The sequence below is a fragment of the Papio anubis genome, chromosome X (assembly GCF_008728515.1).
Source record: "Papio anubis isolate 15944 chromosome X, Panubis1.0, whole genome shotgun sequence".
Lineage (NCBI taxonomy): Eukaryota > Metazoa > Chordata > Mammalia > Primates > Cercopithecidae > Papio > Papio anubis.
This window is the reverse complement of record NC_044996.1, coordinates 121,556,701-121,575,122: the sequence shown is the minus strand read 5'-3', so window position 1 is coordinate 121,575,122 and position 18,422 is coordinate 121,556,701. Positions and strand designations below refer to the sequence as shown.

Genomic DNA, 18,422 nt, shown 5'->3' with positions numbered 1-18,422 from the left:
AAGTTGTTTAAGGCAAGTACATTATTGGGGCAACTAGGGAAATTTGAACATGGGCCATATATTAGATAACATTTGTGTAAATAATGAAGTGTCAACTTTCCTGAGTACAATAACAGTATTGTGATTATATAAATGAATGTCCACGTTCTTTGGAAATACATGCTGAATTAGATACAAATGGAAAATGCAATGATATATACAATTAATTCTCAAATGGTTCAGGAAAATAAAATATACTCGTGTGTATTAACACCATGCATAGGTAAAAAATAGATTATGCAAATGTAGCAAATGTTAGTGAATCTAAGTGAAGGGTATATTCATTGTACTAGTCCTGCACCTGATTTGTAGTTTTAAAATTTTCTCAAAATGAAAATTGGGAAATAAAGTAAAGCCACATACACATATACTCCACACTGAAAAACTCTTTTAAAGTCACCAGACTGGCAAAAATGGAAACAATTACTTGGCATCATCTAGTAAAACTGAAGATATGCAGACCCTATGAATCAGGAACCCTGGTCTAGAAAAACTGTTCACAAATTATGAAGCCATGCTGTGTTGTAATAGTAATATACTGAAACCCACCCAAGGAGCCACCAACATGGGTATTTTCCCATAAAGAAAATATGACCAGGCACGGTGGCTCATGCCTGTAATCCCAGCACTTTGGGAGGCCGAGGAAGGCGGATCACCTGAGGTTAGGAGTTTGAGATCAGCCTGACCAACATGGTAAAACCATGTCTCTACTAAAAACACAAAAATTAGCCAGGGATGGTGGCGCATGCCTGTAGTCCCAGCTACTCAGGAGGCTGAGGTGGGAGAATTGTTTGAACCCAGCAGGCGGAAGTTGCAGTGAGTCATGACTGCACCACCGCACTCCAGCCTGAGCAACAGAGTGAGACTCCGTCTGTTAAAAACAAAAACAAAAACAAAAACAAAACAAAACAAAACAAAAACACAAAGAAAACAGTCTACAGCAGTGAAAATGAATGCACTGCTGCCATACATAACCCATAAACAAAATGTTAAGGGAACAAAACAAGTTGCAAAACAATATGTAGTAAGACCCACCTAGATAAACTTATATATATAAAATATGTTTATTTAGACTTAAATTTGGTATATTTTTATAAAGGCAAAACCAGGCAGGCTCAACTACAGTATTTCAGAATATATACATATATGGTTAAACTGGAAGAAAAGTTTAAAGAAAAACAAGGAGATGAAATAAAATTCCAGATAGTGGTTCCCTCTGGGGAGACTTGGGGGTGAGGGGACCCCATGGAAGACCTGAAAGGCACTGGTAATTTCCTTTTTTTTTTTTTTTTGAGATGGAGGCTTGTTCTGTTGGCCAGGCTGGAGTGCAGTGGCGCGATCTCGGCTCACTGCAACCTCCGCCTCCCGGGTTCAAGCAATTCTCTGCCTCAGCCTCCTGAGTAGCTGGGATTACAGGCACCCGCCACCACGCCTGGATAATTTTTTTGTATTTTTAGTAGAGATGGGTTTTCGCCATGTTGTCCAGGCTGGTCTTGAACTCCTGACCTCGTGATCCACCTGCCTCGGCCTCTCAAAGTGCTGGGATTACAGGTGTGAGCCACCGTGCCTGGCGGTAATTTCCTATTTTTAAAGGTAGATGATTGATTGGTACGTACATGGTCATTATAGTGTTGGACTTTAAACTGTATACATACGTTATATATTCTTGTAACTTAAAAGAAAGCCCCAGACTCTACCAAGATGACAATATTTCTGGACACACCTATATTTGCTTCACAGTTCTGACAAAAAGTTCATTTTAACTGAAGCAGATAAATTCCTCTTAAGTAACCAATGATGACAAACTGAAACACCACTTTATTGGTAGAAGACTCAGCATAAACATTTAGAATTATTTCGTAAGAGGGAAAAGGGATATGGCAGAGCAGCAAAATGCCACAGACTTGTTTGGGGTATTTCAGAGTAATATAGCCCCATGGGAAAAATACCGTTATGAATTGTGCCATCATTCCTAATTTAAAAATTTTCAGTGCCCTGTTTTATGTATGTATGTAGATATGTATTTAGAGACCGAGTCTCGCTCCTTTGCCCAGGCTGGAGTGCAGTGGCACAATCTCAGCTCACTGTAACCTCTGCCTCCGGGGTTCAAGTGGTTCTTGTGCCTCCGCCTCCCAAGTAGGTGGGATTACAGGTGCATGCCACCACGACTGGCTAATTTTTGTGCTTTCAGTAGAGACAGGGTTTCGCCATGTTGTCCAGGCTGGTCTCAAACTTCTGGGCTCAAGTGATCCACCCGTCTCCACGTCCCAAAGTGCTGGGATTACAGGCATGAGCCACCACACCTGGCCAGCACCCTGTTTTAAACACAATGTCCACAATTTCTCTGACTATGTACAACCAAAAGCCAGTACATCTGTTACATGATTAGAATACAAACAATTGGCTGGGAGCAGTGGCTCACGCCTGTAATCCCAGCACTTTGGGAAGCCGAGGCAGGCAGATCACGAGGTCAGGAGATCAAGACCATCCTGGACAACATGGTGAAACCCCATCTCTACTAAAAATACTAAACCCCGTCTCGACTAAAAATTAGCCAGGCATGAGGCCATGCACCTGTAATCCCAGCTACTCGGGAGGCTGAGGCAGGAGAATGGCTTGAACCCGGGAGGCAGAGGTTGCAGTGAGTTGAGATCGTGCCACTGCACCCCAGCCTGGGCCACAGAGCAAGACTCTGTCTCAAAACAAAAACAAAAACAAAAACAAACAAACAAACAAAATATATATATATATATGAATTAGATGATACCTAATTGAGACTGGTAATTAAAGCCAGACTTGAAAACCAACTCCCTTGAAACAAGCTAAGAAACAAAAAAGTCTCCTTCATGAAGTGTCCCTTAATTCCCCTCAATGAAGACAAGATATCTTCATCCAAAAATCATACCTTTTTTTCTGTGCCTTTCTTCTGGCATTTATCACATTTTACCTTGTAGTTTGGTCATATGCTTTCCTCATCTCCTTTACTAGATTATGAATTATTTGATAGTCTATGAAGAGAATATACTCAGCTCCAGGGTCCCAGAAAGATTCATTTTCCAGGGTAGCTTAAATCTTAGCTCTCATTAAAAAAACAAAAACAAGTCCGGGCCCGATGGCTCATGCCTGTAATCCCAGCACTTTGGGAGGCTGAGGCAGGTGGAGCACCTGAGACCAGCCTGACCAACATGGTGAAACCCCATCTCTACTAAAAATACAAAAATCAGCTGGGTGTTGTGGTGTGGGCCTGTAGTCCCAGCTACTCAGGAGGCTGAGACAGGAGAATGGCTTGAACCCGGGAGGTGGACACTGCAGTAAGCCGAGATTGCGCCACTGCACTCCAGCCTGGGCAACAGGGTGAGATTCCATCTCAAAAAGAAATAAATAAACCAAAAAATAAAAAACAAAAACCCCCCTGAAGCCCATGAAATCTAAAGTGGGGGTGAAACAAGATCAACAAAAAACAATGACACTTCATTATATCAAGTAATTCCTGAACTCTAAGAATATTGAACTTTGAATTAATAGGGCCCTCTGCTATTTTTTCCTTTAAAACTTGTAATAGGCCAGGCATGGTGGCTCACGCCTCTAATCCCAGCACTTTGGGAGGCCGAGGCGGGCAGATTGCGAGGTCAGGAGATCGAGACCACCCTGGCTAACATGGCGAAACCAGTCTCTACTAAAAATACAAAAAATTAGCCCGAGTGGTGGCTGGTAGCCTGTAGTCCCAGCTACTCGAAGGAGGAGGCTGAGGCAGAATGGCATGAACCGGGGAGGCAGAGCTTGCAGTGAGCCCGAGATGGCACACTGCACTCTGGCCTCAGGCGATGAAACAAGACTCCGTCTCAGAAAAAAAAAAACTTGTAATAAAATTTAATGCAGTCAGCATCAGTTGTACACTTTTATTTAATTTTATTTTTTTGAGACAGAGTCTTATACTATGCATGACTTTCTGGTAGCCTGTTAGCTCACTGCAAGCCTCATCAGCTCCACAGTTCCGCCACTCACCAGATGAGTACACAATGAAACAAGGTTCCGTGCTCCAGGATGGTCTCGACCTCTGACACGTCTGCCACCTCAACTCCCAAAGTAATGGGATTACAGGCGTGAACCCTCGCCCGCTGTTTTTTCTTTTGTTTTATACGGAACTCACTCCCATTCCCCAGGCTGGAGTGCAGTGGGGTGAACACAGCTTACCACAAACTCCACCTCCTGGGCTCATGAGATTCTCCTGCCTCAGCCTCCCAAGTAGATGGGACTACAGGTGCATGCCATCACACCTGGCTAATTTTTTTTTTTTTTTTTGGTAGTTTTTGTAGAGACGGGGTTTTGCCATATTGCCCAGGCTGGTCTTGAACACCTAGGCTTAAAGCGATTTGCCTGCCTCAGCCTCCCAAAGTGCTGGGATTATAGGTATAAACCACTGTGCCTGGCCCTGATTTTATTACCTTCTACTGAGAACAGACAGCTGTCAGTAAAATTATGCTTGGAGAGTAACAAACAGGAGAAAGTCTTAAGTTCTCAATGACTCTGAAGAAGGCAAGGGTATAAAGAGAGAGAGAAACACAAACCAATTAAAAATCTTTATCACCTCACTCCAAAAAGATCTGCATACAAATTTGAGTAGTTTTAATATCTAATGTTTTCAAATTATCAGAAAATGTTGGCCTGCTTAACTGGTATTCTAACCACAGTCCAGTTGCTTCTGCACTGGGCTGAATTCTTAGCGCAGTCAGAGAATGCTGTTTCCAAGCCAGAGGCTCCCGCAGCCCCCACTTTAGCTTTGGTGTGCGTGTGTGTATGCACAGACACCACAGTGAGCACTCCAGGGAGCCTACGGGACTCCCTCCAGCTTTGGTGTGCCTCAGTCTGTAGTCACACCACAATGAAGGCTCGCAGTTGAGGCTTTTAGGCTCACTTTCCACATTTCTGTCTAGGGCTGTGTAGAGATTTCTTGATATTTTACTTCCTTTCCCATATAAAATTTAGTGGGCATTTGTTTTTTTGTTTGTTTTTGTTTTTTTGAGATGAAGTCTTGCTCTGTTGCCCAGGCTGGAGTGCAGTGGTACAATCTTGGCTCACTGTAACCTCCACCTCCCAGGTTCAAGCAATTCTCCTGCCTCAGCCTCCCAAGTAGCTGGGATTACAGACGTGCATCACCATGCCCAGCTAATTTTTGTATTTTTTTTAGTAGAGACAGGGTTTCGCCATGTTGGCCAGGCTGGTCTCGAACTCCTGACCTCAGGTGCTCCACCCGCCTTGGCCTCCCAAAGTGCTGGGATTACAGGCGTGCGTCACCGTGCCCGGCTGCATTTGTTAAGGAATTTTTTAAGAAAGGAAGCTTCCATAGAAAATATCAGAGAAATAAAACAAAAAACAAACAAAAAAACACCTATGAATGTTTACTCTTTAAAAGGGATTGCCAAAAGACACTTGATATTGGTATAGTATTCCCTATTCAAGAGCTAGTTTAAATAGGCTCGAGAGGGACTAATTCCTTTAGAAACCATCAGTATAAAAAGTAGTGGGGTTTTTTTCTTTTTCATTTATTTATTTATTTATTTAGAGACAGGGCCTCACTGTGTTGCTCAAGCTGGAGTGCAGTGGCGCAATCATGGCTCACTCTATTTAGCCCCTTACCTTCTGGGCTCAAGCAATCCTCCCACCTCAGCCTCCCAAAGTATGCTACCATGCCTGGCTAATTTTTTTATTTTTTGGAGAGATAGGGTCTCACTATGTTGCCTAGGCTGGTCTCAAACTCCTGGGCTCAAGTGATCCTCCCACCCTGGCCTCCCAACGTGCTGGGCGTGAGTCATTGCACCTGGTCAAAAAATGAGTCTTAAGATTTCACTGGAAGATTACTTATGTAAATAATAAAGGGGGCTTATAATTTATTCTGTTACTTCCAAATCCCAGTTCAAAATTCTGGATTTTAATTCTGAGATAGTTATTTATATGTATTTTTAAACTTCTCAGTGATTTGAAGCTCATTTATATTTTTTAAAAAAGTATTTTCAGCCGGGCGCGGTGGCTCAAGCCTGTAATCCCAGCACTCTGGGAGGCCGAGACGGGCGGATCAGGAGGTCAGATCGAGACCATCCTGGCTAACACGGTGAAACCCCGTCTCTACTAAAAAAATACAAAAAATTAGCCGGGCGTGGTGGCGGGCACCTGTAGTCCCAGCTACTCCGGAGGCTGAGCCAGGAGAATGGCGTGAACCTGGGAGCTGGGAGGCGGAGCTTGCAGTGAGCCGAGATCGCGCCACTGCACTCCAGCCTGGGCGACAGAACGAGACTTCTTCTCAAAAAAAAAAAAAGTATTTTCATTGAAAAATGAATTTTCTTCAATTTGTGATGTAGAAGGTATATTAATATAAGAAGTCCAATTCTTCCTTAGCTGGCTGTGCTTCTGAGTGCTTAGTAGAGACACGATACCTTATTCTCTACTCATTCTTCCTTATCAGTGGGAGGAAGGGAATGTTCCAAGCGAACATAGGCAAGATTTAATCAGCTATGTGGCCACTAAAAGAGATGAAAGGTGACAAGTTCTTGCAATTACACAACTTCTTCCCTCTGTTGCTCATGTACTAGACAGCACAGAGAACGTGGCCTTTAGCTGGTAGCTAGTCCTCAACATACCATGGCTCACACCCTCAGCTGAGTTGAGAAGCCTGGGGGATAAACAGAAACGGCAGTGCTAGGGAAAGAACAGAACTTATGATAAGTGAAAAACCAAGAGGAAGAGGCTCTCAATTATGTCTTTTTCCTGGGAGCACAGTACATTCCCTTTGAATTCAGTTTCAATAAAACTTTTAAATAATATGCTATACTTGGAGGAAACTATGAATACACTATAATGGAAAATATGGTCTAAGACTATGGTGGAATGCATTGCATTTTATGGTCAGCACTTATTTGGCCCTGCTGATAATAACCAAATGCTCAGAAGTTCTACTGCTCTACCAAGGAAGGTCACCTGAAAAATCTGAGCTGGAGACATAACTAGAAGCAAACAGAAAAAGCAATAAATCAACAGGGTTATCAAATATTTTACAAAACCCTAGAGAAACCACATATTTAAACCAAAAGGAAGAAGATGAAAAAGATGTTTCTCACCTTTTGAAAGTTCTCCTTCCATAAATCTTCTATGACTATATATCCTCGTAAACCCCAGTCATATAATCTCTCCCCACTGACCTTGAAACAAAATAGAAAAGATCTTACCATTTGACCCAGCAATCCCTACTATTGGGAATAATAATGGAATGATGGAATATAAATCATTTTACTATAAAGATATATGCATGCATATGTTCATCATAGTAGTATGCATAATAGCAAAACATGGAATCAACCTAAATGCCCATCAATGGTAGATTTTTTTTTTTTTTGAGATGGAGTTTTCGCTCATTGCCCAGGCTGGAGTGGAATGGCGCAATCTTGGCTCACTGCAACCTCTGCCTCCTGGGTTCAAGCAATTCTCCTGCCTCAGCCTCCCAAGTAGCTGGGATTACAGGTACCCGCCACCACACCCAGCTAATTTTTTGTACTTAGTAGAGACAGGGTTTCACCACATTGGTCAGCATGGTCTCGAACTCCTGGCCTCAGGTGATCCACCTGCCTCAGCCTCCCAAAGTGCTGGGATTACAGGTGTGGGCCACACCTGTAATCTTGATAAAGAAAATGTGGTACTTATACACCACAAAATACTATGCAGCCAAAAAGAATGAGCTCATGTCCTTTGCAGGGACAGGGATGGAGCTGGGGGCCATTATCTTAAGTGAACTAACATAGGAACAGAAAACGAAATACATGTTCTTACTTGTAAGTGGGAACTAAACCTTGACAACAAATGGACACAACGAAGGGAACAGAGACCAAGGCCTACTTGAGGGTGGAGGGTGAGAAGAGGGCGAGGATCAAAAAACTACCCATCAGGTACTAGTCTAATTACCAGGTAACAAAATAATCTGTACACCCAACCCTCATGACACACAACTTACAATAACAAACCTGCGCATGTACCCCTAAAGCTAAAAGTTAAAATAGAAAGAAATTAAAAAAAAAAAAAGACTCCTACTCTGGAGACAGCCACATAGGCTTCTCAACCAGCAACCAAGTTCACCCTCTCCACTCCAGCCATTTACTGCTTAAACCATAACAGGCTGAAATAATGTTTCATTATTTTTATATCTAGGGCTAGAAGATGTTACTCACTGTTCCTGACCTGGGGCTGGAGCAGGGACAGAAGCATTAACTATCTGCCTCCAGGACTGTTACAAACAATGTTGAGCAAATGCTGGCAAGTATTGGTATTTGTCACCAAAGCCATCAAGCTCCCTGAGCTGGGGCCACTGGACTCCCACATACAACTGTAGCCCACTTTAGGAATCTGGACTCAATTCTGTCATGAACAACCAAGGGAGCGCAGTCTCAGGTCAGTCTGGCTCAGAGTCCAATTCGGGTGACTGCACTGCTGTCTGCTCCTGGAACTGAGTTTCCGTGTGATGTGGTAGTTCGAGCAACTAAAGTCCCTGTGTCCACAATCTGCCCAGGACCTCAAAACCTAGAGCCTGCCTTGCTCTTACCAGTTTCTGAGGGACACCATCTCTAGCGTTCCACTAACTCCAGGTATCACCCTTTTCAGACTACCTACTGGTCTCCATCAGTGGTTCTCAAACAACATAGGCATTAATAACAAACCACCGGAGGGCTTGCTAAAACACAGACTGCTGGCCCTTATTCCCAGAGCTTCTGATTCAGCCAGTCTGGGGTGGGGCCTGAGAGTTTGCATTTCTAACAAGTTCTCAGGTGACGCTGCTGCTTCTGGTCTGGTAATGCACTTTGAGAATCAGTGGTACAACTTTATCCATGTTGCCTGCCACTGTGATCGACCTGCCTGCCAGGGTACCATAAGACTGAGGCTTCAAGGGTAAGAAAGGAGCAGTCAATTGAAAGCCCCGGAAAGGGCACTCCCAGCAGAGGAGATTACAGTCCCCAAAGTCCCCAGCAAGGAAAGCAAGGGCACCAGTACCAGGGAGTAGAGGAGGTCAGAGCAGTCTGTGTCTACAATACCAACAAGAGCAGGTTGTGACTGGACACGCATAAACTGAGTGACCCATAATTATCAGCTTTGGAATTTGAGTCTGTAGACTTTCATGTAAGTATACAAAAAATTTATCTTAAATTTTTGCTGATGAATATTCAAACAATCATGCAAATTCGTGTTCAAATTCTGTGAACACTGGCATTACTGGAAGAAGGACCAGAACTGAGACATATAGTGGAGAAAATAATTTAAATTTGCTGTATTCACCTATATGTACAAACAAATTTTAGTCTGGTGTTATAAGAACTGCAAAATAAAATAAAATTAAGCGTCAGATTCATACACACACAAACAAGAATGAGGGACATCAGGGATTACAGAGTTTCTCTTACCTGGGCAAACACGATGGCTTGTTGTGGATAATAGAGGGAGGCAGCTAATCCCATGAAACCAGGCGGATACACTAGCTTCTTTATTTTTGAACCTAATAAATAAAAGGTTGTACACGCCATCAGATGATTCATTATCCTCACCATCACAATTTATCTTATCCATTTAACACGGAACGAGGCCAGGCACAGTGGCTCACGCCTGTAATCCAAAAGCTTTGGGAGGCCAAGGCGGGAGGATAACTTGAGGCCAGGAGTTTGACACCAGCCTGGGCAACATAGTCAGATCCTGTATCTACAAAAGTTAAAATAAAAAAATTAGCCAGGCGTGGTAGTGTGCGCCTATAGTCCTAACTACTTGGGAGGCTGAGGTGGGAGGATTCCTTAAGCCCAGGAGTTCGAAGTTACAATGAGCTATGATCACACTCTGCACTCCAGCCTGGGTGACAGAGCAAGACCGTGTCTCTTAAGAAACCCAAACAACAAAACCAAAATAACCCCACCAATGAATAAGATTTCTTTGGTCCTAAACTGAAAGAATGTGCCAAATAAAGTCGTGTGCACCAAAACGCTTTTGCACAGCTTTATTGAGATAAAATTCACATTCACCCATTTAAAGTACAGTTCAATGGCTTTTAGTATATTGACAGAGGTTTGTAACCATCATTACAATTAATTTTACAGCTTTTTCATAAATCACCAAAAGAAACCCATTAGCAGTCACTCCTCAACTCCCCTGTACTGTCCAGCCCTAGGCAACCACTGATATACTTTCTATCTCTTTATGTTTGCCTACTCTGGATATTTCTTTCTTTTTTTTTTTTTTTGAGAGTTTTGCTCGTCACCCAGGCTGTAGTGCAATGGTGCAATCTTGGCTCACTGCAACCTCTGCCTCTCGGGTTCAGGCAATTCTCCTACCTCAGCCTCTCGAGTAGCTGGGGCTACAGGCACACACCACCACGCCCTGCTAATTTTGTATTTTTAGTAGAGATGGGGTTTCGCCATGTTGGCCAGGCTGGTCTCGAACTCCTGACCTCAGGTGATCCACCCGCCACAGCCTCCCAAAGTGCTGAGATTACAGGTGTAAGCCACTGCGCCCAGCCCTCTGGATATTTCATATAAATGGAATCATGCAGTAAATATATGGTCCTTTGTGACTGGCTTCTTTCACTCGGCACCAAGTATTTTCAAGAGAACACCTTTTTTTCCCTAAGAGAGCAGAAAAAAAGATCGTTTTAAAAACAAACAAATGAGTATTTTGGTTTCTAGGGTTTATGTTCTTTTATAGCAGTCTGGCTTCCTATTTAAATATTAAACACAAGCGTTCCTCTTCTCCCCTTTCTGCAACCCTGTTAAAAAAACAGTAAGAAAAAACATTAATAAGCCAGGCGTGGTGGCTCATGCCTGTAATCCCAGCACTTTGGGAGGCCGAGGTGGGTGGATCACAAGGTCAGGAGATCGAGACCATCCTGGCTAACATGGTGAAACCCTGTCTCTACTAAAAAAAATACAAAAAAAATTAGCTGGGCGTGGTGGTGGGCACCTGTAGTCCCAGCTACTTGGGAGGCTGAGGCAGGAGAATGGCGTGAACCCAGGAGGCGGAGCTTGCAGTGAGCAGAGACCGTGGGCCACTGCACTCCAGCCTGGGTGGCAGAGCGAGACTCCATCTCAAAAAAAAAAAAAAAAAAAAAAGGAAAAAACATTAATAAATCCACTATGAAGAGAAAATGTGTGGAGGGGCCACTGGCAGACAGGAAGTGTCAATCAATTTTCAGAAAATGGAGAGTGAATGGAAATAAGAGGACACACTGCCTTGAAATCTTGAAATCTTGAGTGCGGCCTCAGAGGGAGCGGATCTGTCCCAGGCAGCCCCAGGGAGATTCCAGATCCAGAGACGGCAGGTACTGTGGGGAGTGGAGATGGCAACCAGGGGGCAAGACAGGGGGACAGGACAAACGCAAGTCCGATGCAGGGACCAGCACGGCCCTTGCTTCCCCTATGCCATCCCAGTACAAAACTACCCCTGGCCAGGAAGTCACACCAGGTCAAAATGTTAAAAAGGGGCAGGGTTACTGGACACGGTGGCTCACATCTGTAATCCTAGCACTTTGGGAGGTCAAGGCATAAGGATTGCTTGAGGCCAGGAATTGAGACCAGCTGGAGTAACATAGCGAGACTCCGTCTCCATTTCTTTTCTGTTGAGAGAGGGTCTCACTTGGTCTCCCAGGCTGGAATGCAGTGACACAATCATGGCTCACTGCAGCCTCGACCTCCCAGGTTCAAACTATCTTCCTGCCTCAGTCCCTCAAGTAGGTGGGACTAGAGGTGCAAGCCATCATGCCTGGCTAATTTTTTTTTTTTTTTTGTAGTTTTTGTAGATACGGGGTTTCCTCACATTGCCCAGGCTGGTCTTGAACTCCTGAGCTCAAGCAATCCACCTGCCTCAGCCTCCCAAAGTGCTGGGATTACAGGCGTGAGCCAGTATGCCTAGCCCCCTATATTTCTTTAAAAAAAAAAAAAAAGTGAGCCAGATGCAGTGGCTCACACCTGCAATCCCAGCACTTTGGGAGGCTGAGGTGGGAGGACTGACTGAGCCTAAGAGTTTGAGACGAGCCTGGGCAACTTAAGGAGACCACATCTCTACAAAAATTAAAAAATTATCAGGTGTGGTGGCATGGGCCTGTGTTCCTAGTTTCTCAGGAGATTGAGGCAGGAGGATTGCTTGAGACCAGGAGTTCAAGGCTGCTGTGAGCAGTGTCTATGCCACTGCACTCTAGACTGGGTAATAATTTGGATGTTGTTCCCTCTGAATCTCATATTAAACTGTAATCCCCAATGTTGGAGGTGGGGCCTGGTGGGACCTGACTGGATCATGAAGGTGGATTTCTCACAGATGGTTTAATGCCATTCCCTTGGTGCTGTCCATGTGCAACAGTGAGTTCTCTTGAGATCTGGTTGTTTAAAAATGTGTGACACCTCCCCCACCTCTTTCTCTTGGTTGCACTCTTGCCATGTGAGACACCAGCTCCCCCTTTGCCTTCCACCATGATTGTAAGCAGCGCAAGGCCTCACCAGAAGCCGAGGAGATGCTGGTGCCAGGCTTCCTGTACAGCCTGCAGAACTGTGAGCCAAATAAACCTCTTTTCTTTATAAATTACCCAGTGTTAGGTTATAGCAATGCAAGAATGGCTTCACACAGTGGGTGGCAAAGCAAGATCCTGTCTCAAAAAAAAAAAAAGAGTTAAAACAGTAGGGGCAGGGTATCACTACAGAAACACCATGGATTTCCTGCTGAGAACCAAGAGAGCTGGAAGGGGTGAGTATGTCAGTGCCTGAGAGTAAAGCCCTCCTCACACTGGCACCCTCGTATATGGTCACTTCCTGTCCAGCTCCCCTGAGGTAGAACCTGCCTGTCAGTGGGTCCCATGTATGGACAGGGAGTTCTTTTTTTTTTTTTTTTTTTTTGAGATGAAGTCTCACTCTGTTGCCCAGGCTGGAGTGCAGTGGCGCCATCTCAGCTCACTGCAACCTCCACCTCCTGGGTTCAAGCGATTCTCCAGCCTCAGCCTCCTGAGTAGCTGGGATTACAAACACCCTCCACCACACCTGGCTATTTTTTGTATTTTTAGTAGAGATGGGGTTTTGCCATGTTGGCCAGGCTGGTCTTGAACTCCTGACCTCAGATGATACTCCCGCCTCAGCCTCCCAAAGTGCTGGGATTACAGGTGAGAGTTCTTATTAGCATTTCAGCTGCCTCACTTTGAAACATGACTGGATAACCCAGAATCACCAGTCATTTGTGGAAAGCCTGAAGCATAAAGGAGAAAGACCAAGACAAGCCCAAAGAAAAAAAAAAAAAAAGACCCCACAGGAAACAGAATTTCAAAACAAAAATAAACCTATTACTAAGTATCATCAAATAAATTTTAAAAGCCACTACATTAAAATAAAAAAGAATTCTATGAAAAAAAGAACATTCAAAGAACAGGAAGGAGCTCTTGGAAATGACCAAAGCAAAAAAAAATTCAAAAGGAACAAAATAAAGTAATCAAGAAAATATAAGAGACGCATAGGGTCCTTTTAAATAACCCAATTGCTAATTAATGAGTTGAGGAAGGAAAAAGAATGAGAGTAAATTTTCAAAGATACACAAGATAGGCTGGGTGTAGTGGCTCATGCCTGTAATCCTAGCACTTTGGGAGGCTGAGGAAGGAAGACTACTTGAGCTCAGGAGTTTGAGACCAGCCTGGGCAACATGGTGACACCTGGTCTCCACAAAAAATACAAAAATTAGTCAGGCGTGGTGGTGCACACCTATAGTCACAGCTACTCAGGAGGCTGACATGGGAGGATTGCTTGAGCCTGGGGAGGTCAAGACTGCAGTGATCCTTGATCATGCCACTGCACTACAACCTGGGTGACAGAGTGAGACCATCTCTCGGGAAGGGGAAGGGAAAAGGAAAGGGAAGGGAAGGATAGAAAGAAGGAGGGAGGGAGGGAGGAAAATAAGATACTTTCCTTCAGCTGGATGCTGCAAGCCACCATATTGTTTAAGCAAGAATGAAAACACCTATATCCAAGGCCGGGCGCGGTGGCTCATGCCTGTAATCCCAGCACTTTGGGAGGCTGACGCGGGTGGATCACTGGAGGTCAGGAGTTCAAGACCAGCCTGGCCAACATGGTGAAACCCCGTGTCTACTAAAAACACAAAAATTAGCCAGGCATGGTGGTGCATGCCTGTAATCCCAGCTAATCGGGAGGCTGAAGCACGAGAATCACTTGAACCCAGAGGTGGAGGAGGTTGCAGTGAGTGGAGATTGTGACAGTGCACTCCAGCCTGGGCGACAGAGTGAGACTCTGTCTCAAAAAAAAAGAAAAGACCTCTATCTAGTCACAACACCACAGAAATCCAGAACACTAAAGATTCACAGAAGATCTTCAAAGCTTCCAGGAAGAAAAAAAAATATATCACCTGTTCAGAAGCAGCAAATATCCAGACTGGCTATTGACTCACATCTACAATGCCAGATGCTAGAATACATGGCTTTGAAAGTTTCAATGGCAAACAAATTCAGTGTCCAACCAAACTATCACATGGTATGAGGGCAGAAAGTGATTTTCAGACATGGAAGGTCTTGGGAAGTTTACCTCCAACTTGGTATGCTTGGGAAGCATACCTGCACATGCTTTTTTGAAAGTGACTTAAGCATGTAGTTCGATAGCATGGCAGAATAAACCAAGGAGAAGATGACATGGAACCCAGGAAAAGGGGGCTTAAACCCAAGAAAGTGTGAAGAAGACCAGTCCCAAAACAAGAACTGTGTTGAAGTCTCAGGCCAGATTGTAGGAGGATATAGAGCTGTGGAGCAAGGGGAATGGACAGAAGAGATAGCAGGACACAGAACTTGGAGAAACCTGAGAATGAGGTTTAAAAAACCAGTAGAGGATGAAACTAGAGAATACACATGGCCTTGACTCCACTGAGAGGCACAGTGTTTTTGTCATGGGACCCATATAGATGTTAGCAGAATGTGTGTGTTGTTTTTTTTTGTTAGGGTTTTCTATTGCTGCCCAGGCCTGGAGTGCAATATTGGTGAGTCTCCAAGCTCTGCAATCTCCTGGGTTCAAGTGATTCCTCCTGCCTCAGCCTCTCCCAAAAGTCTGGGATGCTGGGCATGCTCTGTGCCCTTCATTATATTTTTGGTAGGGAACGAGGATTTTTGCCATGGCAGTGATCTGGTCTGAACTCCACGACCTGGTCCAGGCACCAGCCTCCCAAAGTGCTGGGATTACAGGTGTGCCATATACCTGGCCTGATTTTTTTTTTTTTTTTTTGAAATGGGTCGCTCTGTTGGCAACAGAGCAGTGCAGTAGTGCGATCTGGCTTACTGCAACTCACATAGGACAGTGAGGATTCTCCACCAGCAGCCTCCCAGTGTTGGGAGGGTTACAAACTGATGCCAGCTGTGCTGTACTGGCCAGAGTGGGGTTTCACATATTGGCCAGAGTTGAACAAGCCGGCCTGGTGGTTCCTTGCCATCCCGACCTTGACCCTCCAGAGTAGCAGGATTACAGGAGTGCTGAGCCCTGTGCCCCGCCAGAATGTGTATGTTAATCCTTAAACAGTTCTAATCATGTAAGTGCTGCTTATTGGCTTTAAAACTTTAAACAGACAAATCCCCAAAGATGGAACTGGGGTTGCTGAAGAGAATACAAATATTATCAACCTAGACTATTAATGATTTACTGTTTCTCTCCTGATCCTGTTGCGTGAATTGAAAGGGTGTAATTCTCCTGGAAGAGAAAAGCCTGTCATAACCCTGCATAGTGCTCCTCCCCGGCTCCCATCCACTTGAAGCAGCTCACCCAAGTGAGGACCAGGGAAAGAGCAGCCAACCTGCCACCCAGTCATTTCTCACTCCTCCAGGGAGAGCCGAGAAGTGGCAGCTCTCGGGCCTCCAGCTCCTGCTGGTTCACACAATGAGCTGGGGACCCCAGAACTTCAGGAAGGAGGTGTAATCATATTCCCTGGCCCCTACTTCCATGCCCACATCTCCCAAGAGGCCAGTGGTATGGGTTGTCACTATCAGCACTGCCAGGGGCAGGGGGAACCACTGGTGCCAATGCTGGGGAGAGCCACCAGAAAGCAACAATAGTGTCAACAACCATGTGTCATCTTAGAGTGGTCCAGCTGGGCCCACCTCCTCTGAATGAACATCCATTCACCTCTCTGAGAGCCTCTTGTCACCATCACAGTCATGGCAATCCTCATCAACTGAAGCAGACTACCTTAGCAGATATGCTCAAGAAACCCCACCAGGCCGGGCATGGTGGCTCGCAACTATGATCCCAGCACTTTGGGAGGCTGAGGTGGGAGGATCACTTGAGGTCAGGAGTTCAAAGACCAGCCTGGTCAACATGGTGAAACCTCGTGTCTACTAAAAATACAAAAATTAGCCAGGCATGGTGGTGCACGCCTGTAGTCCCGGCTACTTGGGAGGCTGAGGCAGAAGAATCACCTGAACCCAGGAGGCGGGGTTGTGGTGAGCCTGAGATCATACCACTGCACTCCAGCCTGGATGACAGAGCAAGACTCTGTCTCAAAAAAAAAAAAAAAGGAACCCCATCAGGAGGGACCTTCTGCACCCACCCATCCTGCTGCTGCCCTCAAAAGGGACCATCCACCTGGAGGGGCCTGCAAACCACTCTGGCTACCCACAGACATCCCTACCACCCCACTCATCCTGCTTGGTGAACCCCTCTGATGCTACTCACCTCAGGCCTTTCTATACCCAGAGCTCAGGGGAAAAGACCTGCTAGTGCACATGTGTGTGTGCGTGGCTGCATGAAATATTTGTGAAAAAGAACTAAGGTGTCAAATTATTTTAATACTACCAAGCTCTCCCCAGGAAAAGGAAGAAGAGAGATAGAAACAAACAAAATCAGAGAACTAGGACCCACTGTAGCAGATATCCTCATGCTGCTGCTCTGGCCAGGAGAGCACGGTCTCCAATCCTCCTTAGGATGGTCACCCTAGTGGGTGTGCCGGGGACAAACTCTCGGCACTGTAGGAACGTACCCACAGCACAGAAAAAGTTTTCTTTGGACCTGGAAGACTTCCCTAGGGCCACGCTCTAACCACGGAGAGGGAGGGGAAAGCTCCTCTCACTCACTTCTACATTCCTATCTCCCTAACAATAGCTGAAATCCCAACACCCTGGCCTTGGGATGTTCATCAATCTCAAACACTATCTAAATAAGACCGAATGCTCTTTTGAACAGCTTTGCAAGAAATGAGGTGAAAGAAGTTTAGGGGAAAATGTTAGTTCATACGTTTATTACAAAAAATAAGCTGGAAATTTAATTCTGACATATTCTGCATGAGACGGGAGGAGGGCATGAAGACTGTGACATGAGTTGCTTTCACAGGTGAGCTGGTAGCGCCACCAGGGCAGTGTCTACCCTCCAGATTAAAAAATAACAGCCATTAGCAGGGCACAGCAGCTCATGCCTATAATCCCAGCACTTTGGGGGGCACCAAGGGAGGTGGATGGCTTGAGTTCAGGAGTTCAAGACCAGCCTGGGCAACATAGTGAAACCCCGTCTCTACTAAAAATACAAAAATTACCTGGGCATGGTGGCAGGCGCCTGTAATCCCAGCTACTTGAAAGGCTGAGGTGAGAGGATCACTTGAGACCAGGAGGTCCAGGCTGCAGTGAGCTATGATCACACCACTGCACTCCAGCCTGGGTGACAGAGTGAGACCCTGTCTCAAAAAAGAAATCAACTTAAAAAAATAAAATAAGGCTGGGCGTGGTAGCTCACACCTGTAATCCCAGCACTTTGGGACATTGAGGCAAGCCAATCACTTGAGGTCAGGAGTTGGAGACCAGCCTGGCCAACACGATGAAACCCTATCTCTACTAAAAATACAAAAATTAGTTGGGCGTGGTGGTGCACATCTATAATCCCAGCTACTTGGGAGGTTGAGGCAGGAGAATCATTTGAATCCAGGAGGTGGAGCGTGCAGTGAGCTGAGATTGTGCCACTGCACTCCAGCCCGGGCGACAGAGCAAGATTCTATCTCAAACTAAACTAAACTAAAGTAACAACTATTGCATGTAGAGGGAAGATTTTTTAAATTGGAGGAATAGGACTGATACAGTTTTAATGATTCTATCCTCCAAATCTCATGTTGAAATGTGAATCCCCATGCTGGGAGGTGTTTGGGTCATGGGGGTGGATCCCACATGAATGGCTTGGTGCCCTCCCAGTGGTAAAGAGTAATTTCTCACTCTGTTAGTTCACACGAGGGCTGGTTGTTTAAAAGAGCCTGGCATCTCTCTAGCTCCCTCCCTCACCATGTGACACACCTGCTCCCCCTTTGCCTTCCACCACGATTGGAAGCTTTCTGAAGCCCTCAACAGAATAGATGCTGCTGCCATGCTT

General features: G+C 45.1%; 1 protein-coding gene across 4 annotated transcripts in view; it reads right to left on the bottom strand.

The window, feature by feature from the left end:
* Positions 1-18,422, bottom strand: part of APOO (apolipoprotein O) — a 71,876-nt gene that overhangs the window by 14,793 nt on the left and 38,661 nt on the right. For all 4 annotated transcript variants that reach the window (XM_003917507.3, XM_009197342.2, XM_003917508.3 and 1 more), the window contains 2 exons: positions 9,477-9,568; positions 7,152-7,232 (listed from right to left, as the gene is read on the bottom strand). In XM_003917507.3, coding sequence (XP_003917556.1) covers positions 7,152-7,232; positions 9,477-9,568 — 173 coding nt within the window. The remainder of the gene's footprint in view (positions 1-7,151; positions 7,233-9,476; positions 9,569-18,422) is intronic.